This window comes from Sciurus vulgaris, assembly GCF_902686455.1.
Source record: "Sciurus vulgaris genome assembly, chromosome: 4".
NCBI lineage: Eukaryota > Metazoa > Chordata > Mammalia > Rodentia > Sciuridae > Sciurus > Sciurus vulgaris.
Genome location: NC_136464.1, coordinates 27,837,442 through 27,850,052, shown reverse-complemented (window position 1 = coordinate 27,850,052; position 12,611 = coordinate 27,837,442). Strand labels below are relative to the sequence as shown.

Genomic DNA, 12,611 nt, shown 5'->3' with positions numbered 1-12,611 from the left:
CTGCAACTCACCTAGGCTCAAGAGTGCAAGATAGTCCTGCAAGGCAAGAGCCAAGGTCAGCATTGAGGAAGCAGCTTGTGATGAGTAGAGTCCCAAAGCAGTGCTGAAGTCTAGTCTCTGCCCCTAACTTTTAGTACCTCAGGATTTTCTCATCTGCAAACCGAAGATAACAAAAACCACATCACCAAATTATTGGAGGGTGAAAACAGAATTACTGTGATTGAAAGCAACTAGGACATCTCAGGTGCTTTGTGAGTCCTGCTTCTTTCCCAGTCCTCCTCTTTCCTAGCAGTGCTTCTCTGCAAGGGAGGCTAAGTACAGTGGAAACCCAGAACCTGCACCAAATAAATAGAAGCTCTGGGTCAACATCCTTCCCCAACTTTAGAACACTCTCCAACCTGCAATATGGTACTCAGGTAACAGTGCTTCCAGGAGACAGAGGCTAGCACCCAACAAATGCTGACCCTCTGGTCTCATCTTCTAGGCAGGGAATGAAAGCATAGCCCAGTCCTCAGTAACTGCTCCACTGGAGGACTGAGGTCAAGTGGAGTCATGGAATTCTACCTCAGAAATGGATTGGGATAAAAGTTGACTTGGATAAGTAGGTAAGGAAGGGGGCAGACAGGTGAAAGCCAGATATCCCTCAGGTGCTGGATTCTCATGAGAAGAACTGGACAATCTTAGTTGGCCACTAGGCAGTTGTGACCTCTGACAATCTGGGCCAGTAGGGCAAAGTTTCCTCCCTGGTACCCTGGACAACTGGTGTCAGATCTGAGGAGTTCAAGAGGTGAGGCAGGCAGATGCTAAAAGGGTTGTAAAAGACAGTGGGGGAAGGTCCGAGGACTGGAAAGGTGCATCTCTGGAGGGGGAAGAAAGGAGGAAGAGGAAAATTCAAATGTTTTCCTACATGGGCCAGAGGGTGGCAAAGAGACGTTGTTCTGAAGTTAACCTAGAAATATAGGGTTTTGACTGCAGCAGGCAGAACTGTGGTTAGACAAAAAGGAGTAAGTCCACTGGAATCCAGCCTCAAATGTGCTATGGTGCCCTTCCCATGGTTTTCAATCTCATATAGGGGGAAAGAGTTCAGGTCTTGGGACCCCAGATCAATCCTTTTGTGCTTATAGAAACTTGGGTAAGTTTGTTCACCGCCCTGAGTCTCAGTTTCATTTCTTTCTTTTCTTCCTTTTTCCTTCCTTCCTTTGCTGGGGATTGAACCCAGTGCCTCACATATGGTAGGTAAGTGCTCTTGCATTGAGTACACTCCCAGTCTCATTTGTTTTTTTATTTTTAAGAATGAAATATAACTCACACACCACAGGATTCAGCCTTTAATATGTACAATTCAGCGTTTTTTAGTCTATTCCCAAAATTGTGCCAATTTCATCACTATCGAATAGGATATTTTCATCATTCCAAAACCAAACTTGGGACCCATTAGCAGTCACCTCCTAGTCCCTCTCCTCCCAGCCCCTAGAACCATAAATCTACTTCTTGCCTGTATGAATGTGTCTCTGTTGGACATTTCATATAAATGGAATCATATAACCTTTTGTGCCTGGCTGGCTTCTTTCACTTAGTATAATGCTTCCTAGGTTCATCTTTGTTGTAACATGAATTAGCACATTTTTAAAATTTCTTTTTAGGGCAGAATGATGTTCCTTTGTCCGGATATACCACATTTTGTTTATATATTCATTATTTGATGGGCATTTGAGTCGTTTACACTTTCTGGCTGTTATGAATAATTATTGCCATGAAAATTCATTCAGTTTTGTTAATTATAAAAAGCTTGGACATATCTATTAACTTCACAGGGTTGTTATGAGTCTTAAATGACATGTGTGATGTGGTACCTGGCAGATAGTAGTTTCTCAGTAAACATTTGCGTTCTTTCAAGATGAGAGTCAGGAAAGGGACTCATTCAGATTCAAACAACTTCCAAATAAGTTATGGAACATTTCGGGTTGAGTGGGAGGACAGAACTACCAAAGGAGTGGACATTTCTTCTAATTGTTTTGTTTAGTGTTACAAATGACTACCAATTTCATATCTGGTTTTGTCTCAAGGGGGCTTTTGTCTCCTTGGCTGGGGATCAGAGTTCCCCCCCATGCAGATGAGCTTCCATCAGCAACCAGGCTAACCCACAAAAGCAAGCCCAATCTAGTTCTTCCATCTTGATCTACACCAACCTTAGCCTTTCTGAAATTTGGTTTCTTCCCATTTGTAAAATTGAGATAATATTCATCTAAAAGGGTTGGTGTCAAGTTTATATAGTTCTACATAATGCTTGTTAACATCTGGCTTATTATGTGTGCTTATTTATTTATTTGCAGTACTGGAGATGGAACCAGGGGCACTCTCCCATTGAGCTATGTTCCCAACCACCCGCTTTCAAAAATTTGAGACAGGGTCTCACTAAGTTACCCAGACTGGCCTTGAATTTGCTGTCCTCCTGCCTCAGTCTCCCAAATACTTAGGATTATAGTCATGTGTGTTGCACTTGGCCTAACTTCTTTGTTTATTGTCTGATCCCCCTCAATAGAATGTAATCTCTATGAGGTCAAGAACCTTATAGAGTTTCTAGCACCCAGAACAGTGCCATGCACATAGTAAGTACTCAATACATATTTTTAATTAATTTTTATTTGTTCTAATTTGTTGTACATGACAAGTTAATGACAGTAGAATGCATTTATACATTTTGATAGATAATACATAAGTGGAGTGTGATTTCTCATTTTTCTGATTATACATATTGTAGGATCACATCGGTCATGCACTCATATATGCATATGAGGTAAAAATGGCTGTTTCACTCTACATATTTGTTGACTAAAGATCCGCTCGTTCATCATTCACCAAGGTGAACATATTTTATTGATTGGGGCTGTATTGGTTGGGGGGATGCAGATGAGTAAACCACTTCCTAGCACCAAGGAGATCTTTCCAAGTGGAAGTGATGGACATGGCCAAAACAAATAGATTACCGTTCAGTGAGAACTGAACGGTAGAATGGTGAGGCTCCACATTGTAGCATCTTTCCTGATAGAGAAAAACCCTCCCAGAAGGTTGAATCTGAATGGAACCTGCCTTTCCCAGAGCTTGGCTCCTAGGAAGGAGCAGACCTTTCCTAACTGGAAAGGGGAAAGAGAGGAAGCATAAAAAGGGAGTTTCCTCCTTCTCTCGGGCTCTCAGCCAGACAGCCACAGGCAAAACTCTGAAAAGGCCTAAATTTGTCCTGGATGCACTTCCCTGATCGGAGTCCCACCAACCCCAGCCCCCACTGCCTTAAGCCCCTAGGCCTCCTGCCCTGAGATCCCAAAAGTAACAAAATAAGTCTTTCCCCTCACTGCAGTTCAAAGCCTCCTTACTTAGAATAGCCAGCCTGGGATAGTTGCTAGGTGGAAAGTAAAGCAAACTGATTAGATTCATTCAAACACTGTGGAAATTGCTTCTTGAGGAACCTGCTTATTGAAATGGAAAGGGGTATCTTGAGGAAGGGGCACCCCAGCAGCAAGCCCCGAAGCAACTCCCTTGACTTGTACCTGCCTTTCAGGAAGTCTTACCTTCCTTAATTTCTCTAAAGGGGCTGAGTTGGTTTGGCTGCTGATTTTTATAACAATATGTAGCTAGCTGTTCATAGGCCCTGTTTTAAAGAAGGACAAGCCTGAACTCACCCTTCTGCCTCAGGGGCCTGGGCTCCATACCTGGGAGAAGACAAGTCTTCTACCTTCTAACAAGCCGGACTTGAAGTTGGAGTAAATCACCTGGTTGAGTGACAGGTGTTTCCCAGCTGAGCCCTTGGGGAGATTCTCCAGTTGGGCAGGACACCCGTCCCCAGAGGCTTGGTGGGCTGGACTTCTTTGGCCCAGTCCAAAAATGAGGGGGTGGCTCCTGCCAGGCGTGGGGGAAAGGACTCTGACTTCTCCCTCCTTGGGTCTGTCTGTCCATCTCTGGGAATGGTCACTTCCTGTTCTTTTTCTTTCTCATTTTGAGCCTCTCCGCATTGTTCCCCTCTTCCCTCACTGCAGGAACTACTAAGAGCCTTGGTCTCCGTCCCTCTGTCTCTGGCTCCTGCATCTGTCTGGGCTCCTGGCCTCCTCTCCCCCTCTCTCCCCCTCCCCCGCGCTGTCATTCACCCCGCTCCTCTCAGCGTACAGCCAATGGAGAGACCCGGCCGAAACTGCGAGGCTCGCTAACACAGGGCTTTTTCGCCCGGTGATTGATGTCCCAGAGTCAACAGCGAGCAAGCAGCCGGAGAGGGGAAGGAGAAGCCGCAGAAGGGAAGAATACGGAGCCCCTTCTCTCCCTCCCCTCCCCCCTACTTTAGCCCTTCTGCGCACTTCGCTTCCAAGTCTCGGCGCAGACAGGAGCCGCTGTTGCCTTCGCGCCCCCTGCTTGCTGCCCCCCATAACCAAGCGCAGCAAGCACCCGCTGCCCGGGCCCCCCCGTGGGGCCGGGGCCAGCATGGAGCATCTGGGTCCGCACCACCTCCACCCGGGCCACGCGGAGCCCATCAGCTTCGGCATCGACCAGATCCTCAACAGCCCGGACCAAGGCGGCTGCATGGGGCCCGCCTCGCGCCTCCAGGACGGAGAATACGGCCTTGGCTGTTTGGTCGGAGGCGCTTACACTTACGGCGGCGGGGGCTCCGCAGCCGGGGCCGGGGCCGGGGCCGGGGGCGCGGGGCCCTATGGCGCTGGCGGCCCGGGCGGCCCTGGCGGCCCGGCAAGTGGCAGTGGCGCCTGCAGCATGGGCCCGCTGGCCGGCTCCTACAATGTGAACATGGCCTTGGCGGGCGGCCCCGGTCCGGGCGGCGGCGGCGGAGGGAGCGGCGGCGGCGGGGCGCTGAGCGCAGCGGGGGTGATCCGGGTGCCCGCGCACAGGCCGCTAGCCGGAGCGGTGGCCCACCCCCAACCCCTGGCTACTGGCTTGCCCACTGTGCCCTCTGTGCCTGCTGTGCCGGGTGTCAACAACCTTACTGGCCTCACCTTTCCCTGGATGGAGAGTAACCGCAGATACACAAAGGACAGGTTCACAGGTGAGTCCGGCCCGCGCGCGCCCCGCCTGGCCGTGGCTCGGGCTCTGCACTACCCCCTCCCCGGTTTGGTGGCTCCCCAAGCCCCCTCTGAGTGCCAGGTCGCCCAGCTCCTTTCCTTGCTTTGCCCAAGTTCAGCGGTCCACCAAATTCTATGTTCGCAGAGTCGCTGTTCCAAGAGTTCTCACAGCCTGGGTCCCTCTGACTCTCCTGCAGTACCCCTACTCTGAGAAGCAATTGGTTCCCTTTCTTGGGATCCTGGGGTTCAGTCAGGTAGAGGGAAGAGGGTTGTAGATTCAGGACTACCTTCTATCAACATTTGAGGCTCAGGGATCTCAGAGAAAGGAGTGAGATGTGAACAGAATATTTCTTTCCACCCGGCTGCGGTTTTCTGACGGAGGAGGTGAGCCCACGATCAAATGCAAGAACAGCTTTCCCCACCTCTGGCCCCCTAAACACACACCGAGTTCCGGTGCCCATCGTGTTGCTAGGCCCCGCAAGGGGTCGGTCCGGGGTGAAGCAGAGCTGGCAGGTTCCTCTCCGACCGTAGACTTTCTCTGGGTCGGTGGCAGCGTGGGGCTGAGTAGTCCGAGACAGCTTGCTCTTCATTTTCTATCTGTCCCGGCTGGGTGTCCTCCCTGAGAATCAACCCAGTTGTCCCGGGGGTGAATAATGCACCCCCTGGCCAGGATCCATTGGTGGCTGGAGGACGACTCCGGATGATTACTGCACTAGGTGGCTGCTGGCTCCTGCCCTCTCAGCTCCTTTCTTGGCTGTCCCGGGTCCCTCCGCTCGGGCTTCCGCTCTAGGCACTCAGCTCTGGCTCTGTCGCAGCCCCTTCCCCGGGCCTTTACTTCCCGTTCCCTGAATCTGAGACCAAGATCCTCCAGCAGGGCCAGATCCCCAAACCCCACTGGGAAACTGCTACGAATTGAGCTCAGATTCCCAGACTGGGCCTTAGAGACGGGAGGTAGGAGGAGCAGGCCGTGGCTGGTTGCAGCTGGGACTCCCAGCCGGGCTCCAGGTCCCAACTGTGAGTGTGTGTGTGTGTGTGTGTGTGTGTGTGTGTGTGTACACGTGTGCGTAGACATAGTGGGAGAAGCATTTTAGAGCTAAACGTGGCTAGATGATCCCAAGGAATTCCAGACCCTCCATGCAGCACAGAGACTGCTTTTGGAGCTTCTGACCAGACTCTAGGACTGTGGCAGAAGTGTGTGTTTCTGTGTGTGTGTGTGTAGGGGGGGCCAGAGGCAGAACAGCTGCTGCATTGTGGGCCTCCAGGAAGGACCCTCACTCAAGGTGCTCCAATTCAGGTGATCTCAGGCAGGCCTGAGTAGGCAGGGCCTTGTGGCCACCTCATTCCCCTACCCATACTAGGCCAGTGTTGAAGGGCTCCGTGGGAACCCCCAACTAGGACCCCACTCTGCTGGATATACATATATCAGGGTCCTGGGGCAGGGAGCCCACTGTCCTCAGTGTGTGTGTGTGTGTGTGTGTTTATACACTCAGCACAGGGCCTACTCTGGGGAGCCACAGTCCACCCTAGTCCTGTGTTGGGACTGAAGGAGGGTCTGAGGAAGTCTGGTGCCTGTGACTGTGCTTGTTTGTGTATTGATCTGTAAGTTCACACCTTATGTATGCTATTTGTCTGTGAAGGGCTGTGAAGGCCACTCAGGTCAAGACCTAGAGTCAGGCACCTTGATTAACTTGTGCCTCTTACTGTTGGACTGCTTTCCTGAGGTTGGAGGCCAGGGGCTGTGACCTTTAGCTCTCCCTACACTGCCCCTGGGTGGGAGGAAGGGAGCCGGGAGGTCACTGGGCTTGGGGAGCCTCGGGCTAGGGAAGCCCCGGGCTAGGGAGGCCTAGGCGGTGGTTGCCGGGGAGGCGTTGGCCTGGCTGGCGAGAGGGTGCCCTTTCCCGTCATGGGCTTGGAGCTGAGGGCTGCTGGGAGAATCGTGGCCTTGCTTTTAGGGGTCCAGCCGCTGTGCTTGCTGACTCGCGGGGTGTCGGGCCTGGGACGCCTCCTGACGCTCTGCCGCTTGCCTCTGCCGTCTGTCTGTCTCCCGCTCCAGTGGCCCTCTCACCCTTCACTGTAACACGCCGTATAGGTCACCCCTACCAGAACCGGACGCCCCCCAAGAAGAAGAAGCCGCGCACGTCCTTCACGCGCCTGCAGATCTGCGAGTTGGAGAAGCGTTTCCACCGCCAGAAGTACTTAGCCTCGGCGGAGCGGGCAGCTTTGGCCAAGGCGCTCAAAATGACCGACGCTCAGGTCAAAACCTGGTTCCAGAACCGGCGGACGAAGTGGAGGTGAGCACCGAAGGGAGGGCCCGCCGCGGGTGGCGCAGTTTCTGCCTGCTCTCAGCTTGCTCGCTCGCTGCCTCTCTTGGGGCACACACACTCCCTATGCTCGCTGGTTTCTGATCGGTTCTGTGTGCGGGCTCCTGCAAGGCTCGCGGGGAGCTGGAAGCAATCAAGGCCGATAGCCTGGTGGGCCTGGAGAGCCCTAGCTCTATTTTACCCGTGGCTTCAGGACTTTCAGAACAGGACACTGTACCGGTGTAGATGCGGCTGTCTCCGCCGCTGGGGCAAACAAGCATATTAGACTACTAGGCATCTGGGACTTCCGGGCTCAGTGAATCCTCAGAGGGTTTTTGATTGTGCACAGTCGCGTTAACCCGGGAAACCTCTTCTGTCCCAGAGACGTAGAGGCAGAATGGCTCTCGCTTGTTTCTGCGCTCCAGCCGGACTCGCGGCAGAGCCAGAGCGACCGGGGCCCCAGAACGCAGGCTGGGCCCTTTTGACTGCCTCCTCCCCACCAGGTCCCCCACCCTGGGAGGGAAAAATCAATCCGCGCCGGCTGTGACTAGGTTTCGCGGGTCCCACTGAAAGGGGGATCAATTAGGAGCAGATGGGTGTGTGTGAGAAAAAGACGTGTTCCTTTCTCCTGTCACACATCGACAACTACACTCTTTTTTCACATGCTTATACCTCAACCTCTCTCGTTTTCGCTCTTCTCTCTCTCCTATCCTTGCGGACACTAAGCGTCCCCCGGACCCCAAAGTACCCTTATTCTCTGCAGACACTGGCACATTCTCCAGATAGAACCTCTTGCACCCCGCATCCTCCTGTGCTTTTGGCCCGCATTCTGGGTTCCATACGCTGGTCGGGAGTTCGAACGCTCAGGCCCCGGGTGGGGGGAGCGCGAGAGAGTCTGGGCGAAGTCGTCGGAGGCGGCGGCGGCGCCGGGCCGGGCGGGCCTCGGGGAGGGAGGAAGGAATTGGAGTTTCCTCTTTTTCTGAATGAAGGCGAGGAATCTGCCCGGGATTCCGCCTTGGGGCCACAAAGGAAGCCCGGGCCCCGCGAGTCTACCGCCCCCCACCAACATTCCAGCCTCTGGGGAAGGGGTGGGGGACTCGGTTTCAGCCCTTTGAAAACTGGTAGCAGAGGGAGCCTGGGCTAGCTGGGAGGGGTCGCTGGTATTTTCAAGGCCTGTTAAGGGTTGTAGACTAGGAAAGGGGAGGAAGCTAGACACCCCCTCCCAACACACACAAACAACTAGAGTGGGGACACTGAAAGGCAGCGACAGGCAAAGACAGAAACTGAAACACAAAAGGAGAGGGACAAAGATAGATTCCCCACTCTAGGAGAAAAAGGGAGAACGGCAGGCGGCCTGAAGAAATCTTATGTATAATAAAGGAAAGCATTGGATGATTAAAATCTCCATTTTCGTTTTAAAAAATCCCTTAATTCAGAGAAAACGAAGGGGGTGAAGAAAAAAAAAAAACAAAAAACCAAGAGATAAGACACAGAGTAAAGGAGGAGAAACATTCGGGTGCAGTTTAAGATGCTGGAAAGAAGGGGAAGATGAGAGGCAGAAAGATACACTGAATGAGAAGTCCAGAAGGGGCGGCGCGAGGAGGCCAGCGGCCGCCGCTGGAAGAAGCCCTCGCAGGCTTCGCGCGGCTTCATCGATCGCCTACAAATTGCTTCTGGAGGCCCCGGGGACTCCCATTAGGTCTGTCCACCTTAGAGACAGACGTTTGATCTCAGTTGACAGGGTGGAGGGGCGGCATTAAATGGAATAAGTGAGTCATCGCCTCCCAAGACTGCCTCGGAGGAAGCTAGTGGGTCCGGCGGGAGCCCGGGCAGGGCACAGGGCTTGGGGCAAGAGGTCTGAACCCTGGGGGAGGTTCGGAGAAAGGAGAGAAGAAACGCTGGTCTTTGCCTCTGTGTACTCGTGGGGAGGTGAAGCTCTTCCATCTTGGGGAGGCTCCAGGTCTCCCACACTGGCGGGGAGAGGCGACCTGCCCACCTACCCCTGGCTACCACAGTGCGAGTGTGGGCGATGCGCTCAGATGGGCAGCCCAGCAGTTCAGGCCTAGCGGACATTCCCACGGTTCCTCCGGGATACCTCGGCTCCATCCACTTTTGGGTTTCCAGTCTTTACCAGAATCAGGACCCGCAAGTAGAGGGAATGTGTTAAAGCAGCCTAAATTGGAATTAGGGGCTGCAAACAAGAGCCATGTTCACCGAAGCTATCTCCCGGGAGCGCGCTCGGACCCCGCGCACGCGCGGGAGCCGGGTTGGTGTCCTGGCGGGTAACAACTTGTTCCCGGTACAGGCGACAGACCGCGGAGGAGCGTGAGGCCGAGAGGCAGCAGGCGAACCGCATCCTCCTGCAACTGCAGCAGGAGGCCTTCCAGAAGAGCTTGGCGCAGCCGCTGCCAGCAGACCCACTGTGTGTACACAACTCGTCGCTCTTCGCCCTGCAGAACCTGCAACCTTGGTCTGACGACTCCACCAAGATCACTAGCGTCACATCCGTGGCGTCGGCGTGCGAGTGAGCCTGTTCGTTCCACTCTAGGGGACCCCAGGCTGAATTAAGGGCCTCTGAGGCCCCAGAGCCAGGACTCTCCCCACCCCTCTCCGCCTCGGACTGCACGTGGGAGGGGAACGCTGCTCCCCTTGCACCGGCCCCTATCGCTCCTGCCAACACTGTTCTGTCTTAAGTGGAAGAAAAGAGCGCTGGGGACAGGGACAGAGACCCCTTCCCAGAAGCCTATGGGATCCCACGATGCCACATTCTCTGGAACTGTTCAGATTCCTCTCAGTGTTCCTTCATTTCATTTTATTCAAATTTTAACATGGGATGGAGAGAGACAAGGGAGATGGGGTTGGATGGAGGAGCTTATGGATCTCCAGGGCTGCCATCTGAATTTACCCTGGGAAACCCCTCTGTCCCACTCCTCATCACACACTTGAACAACCATAGGCCCACACAGAGGTGATGTCACTATCCCTCCTGGTACAACCCAACAGCCATACATGGGTACCTAAGGCAAAGTGTCACGCACACACAGGGCATAGCCTTCACACTATTGACCCTCACTATTAGGTACAGGCCAAGGGTGACCCAAATTCATCCTGAATAGCATGGCTGTCTCTCAAACACATACAAAGCTACAGACACACCATGACACACCATTCCACACAGGACAGCCTCACTGGGCCTGCTGGGCCCCCAACTATACATCCCAGCTGCACCCAGGTACGCACAGACAGGTTTTCACACAAACTCAGTCCATGTCTCCATATCCTGTTTGTAGGGGGGCTTAAGTTATGCACTTAATAAGGTGTTTTCTGTGTAACCATTTTATAAAGTGCTTGTGTAATTTATGTGGAAAAAATAATAAAACCCTCCAGATCCGGAGTTAGGGCTGCCTGCTCCTTGCTAAATCAAGCATCTTGAAGCTACTTGGGTTTGGTGAGAGCTGGGGTTTCAGAGGCAGCCGCTGGTATCTGGGTTGAGGGATATATGGAAAGGCCCTCAAACTCTGGAGAGAGAAAAGGAGAACAAACTGAAAGAAGGTAGAACTGAGGAGAGGCAGCCTCTCCTGGGATTGCTATATTTAAAAGAATGTGGATGTCTTTGGGTATGAGAGTTGTGTGTGTGCACATTGTGTTTGTCATAGTGTAGGTAATTAGGATGTTACTGATGGGGAATGTTTGTGATGGTGTCTAAGTGTGTAAATGTGTTTGCAATTCTTGTGTGTAAATGCTTGTTTCTGCTTAAGTTGCAAATTCAAACACATTGTCTGCACAGGCTTGCAGTTGTGTGTGTGTGTAATCAGGTTCAAATGTGACTGTCTTTGTGAGTAATTGTGGGATCATCCATTTTTGTGACTGTACATGTGAGAGTATATATTAGTTTCTCTTTGCGAATCTACTTTTGGTTTTTGATTGTGTATCATCTTTAATTGTATGAATGCAATTATGAGATGTAATCATGTGTGAGCCACGTGTTTGAGCAGTACTGTGTGTACTTGCGTGTGACAGTTTGTAATTGGGGGAATGAATATAGTGAAGATGTGGATCATTGTGGGAGACTCTCCTCATGGGTGAGTGGGTGTAATGGTGCACTGATGGTGTATGTGATGGTGGGAACCACATGGATACTTGGGGAGACCATTATCTGTGGGGAGTTCTGGGTCTCTATGCCCACCCCAGCAAGCTGTAGAGTCCGGGGCACTTCAAATCAGGAATTAGAACCAGGACTTTCTCTGATGCTCTAAGTGGGACTTCCAGGCTCCCAGCACTAGCTTGGCTTATGAGAAGCTGGAAGAAGTGCCTTTTGAAAACCTCCAGGGAGCCCCAGATCCCTCTGATCAGAACATCAGTCACAGAACACCTCATTCCATATATTGTTTAGTCCCTGACCTATCAGACCAATTGCAAACAATTGACTTGGGTCTGCTTCTCTGGAGAAGATGCGTGGTGGTGTGTCTGGGGAACTCTTTAGCCTAGGGATTATTGAATTGGGGGGGATAAGAGGCTTTTCTTTGAGATAGGAAAGTGAGAGAATTTGCAGCTGGGAAGTAGAGGTTATGGGGCATGGGTAAGACTGCAGAGCTGTATGCACTGTGATTGAGGATGTAGGGAGCCACCAAAACCATCAGAGCCACTGTGCCTCATCCCTGCCCTGGCAGCCATGGAGGGTTGCACTACAGGGACAAAGAGCACAACAATCTCCTACCCAAGGAAGCCCAAGGGGAAGTTTTGGTTGGGTGGCACATGGGTTTGCTCATCCACACTGTCATCCATGCATGACAGCAAAAGAGGGTTCTGGGTCCAAAGAACTTGGACTGCTTTCAGGCTTCCTGTGTGTTTACGGAGGGCTCTGGCAAAGTGTGTATTAGTCGTGGGGAGAGGGTCTGGCTGCAGTTCTCATCCTGTAAGGGGTCTCCAGAACTCACTCCCCACAGCGCTCACCACGAAGTGGAGCAAAATCCGGAAATGGCCTCTCAGAACCACAAAATTCTCCTTGGGTAGATTTGACTGTGCCCTTTGCTGGTGGCATGACTGGAGCCACCAAGCCCATGCCTTCTTTGCAGGATGTGGTTTCTTTACTCCATTTACGTCTTTAAGGGTGGGTGTCTCCTGCAGTAAGATCTCGGAGCCATTCCAGAGCCACCAGACCTTAGGGAAGATCGTCCCGCAATTCCAAAGATCACCCCCAAAAAACTGTATCTGGAGGTCCTGGATATTTCTTGGCCACAGACTACCCAACAGA

At 52.4% G+C, this 12,611-nt stretch overlaps 1 protein-coding gene across 1 annotated transcript; it reads left to right on the top strand.

Annotated features, from left to right (window-relative positions):
* Positions 1-4,467: 4,467 nt before the first annotated feature.
* TLX1 (T cell leukemia homeobox 1) lies at positions 4,468-9,885 on the top strand (the record flags this gene model as incomplete). Its single annotated transcript, XM_079136121.1, has 3 exons — positions 4,468-5,041; positions 7,147-7,348; positions 9,663-9,885. 3 exons carry the CDS (start codon positions 4,468-4,470, stop codon positions 9,883-9,885), a joined length of 999 nt encoding a protein of 332 aa, XP_078992247.1.
* Between the last annotated feature and the right edge of the window lie 2,726 nt (positions 9,886-12,611).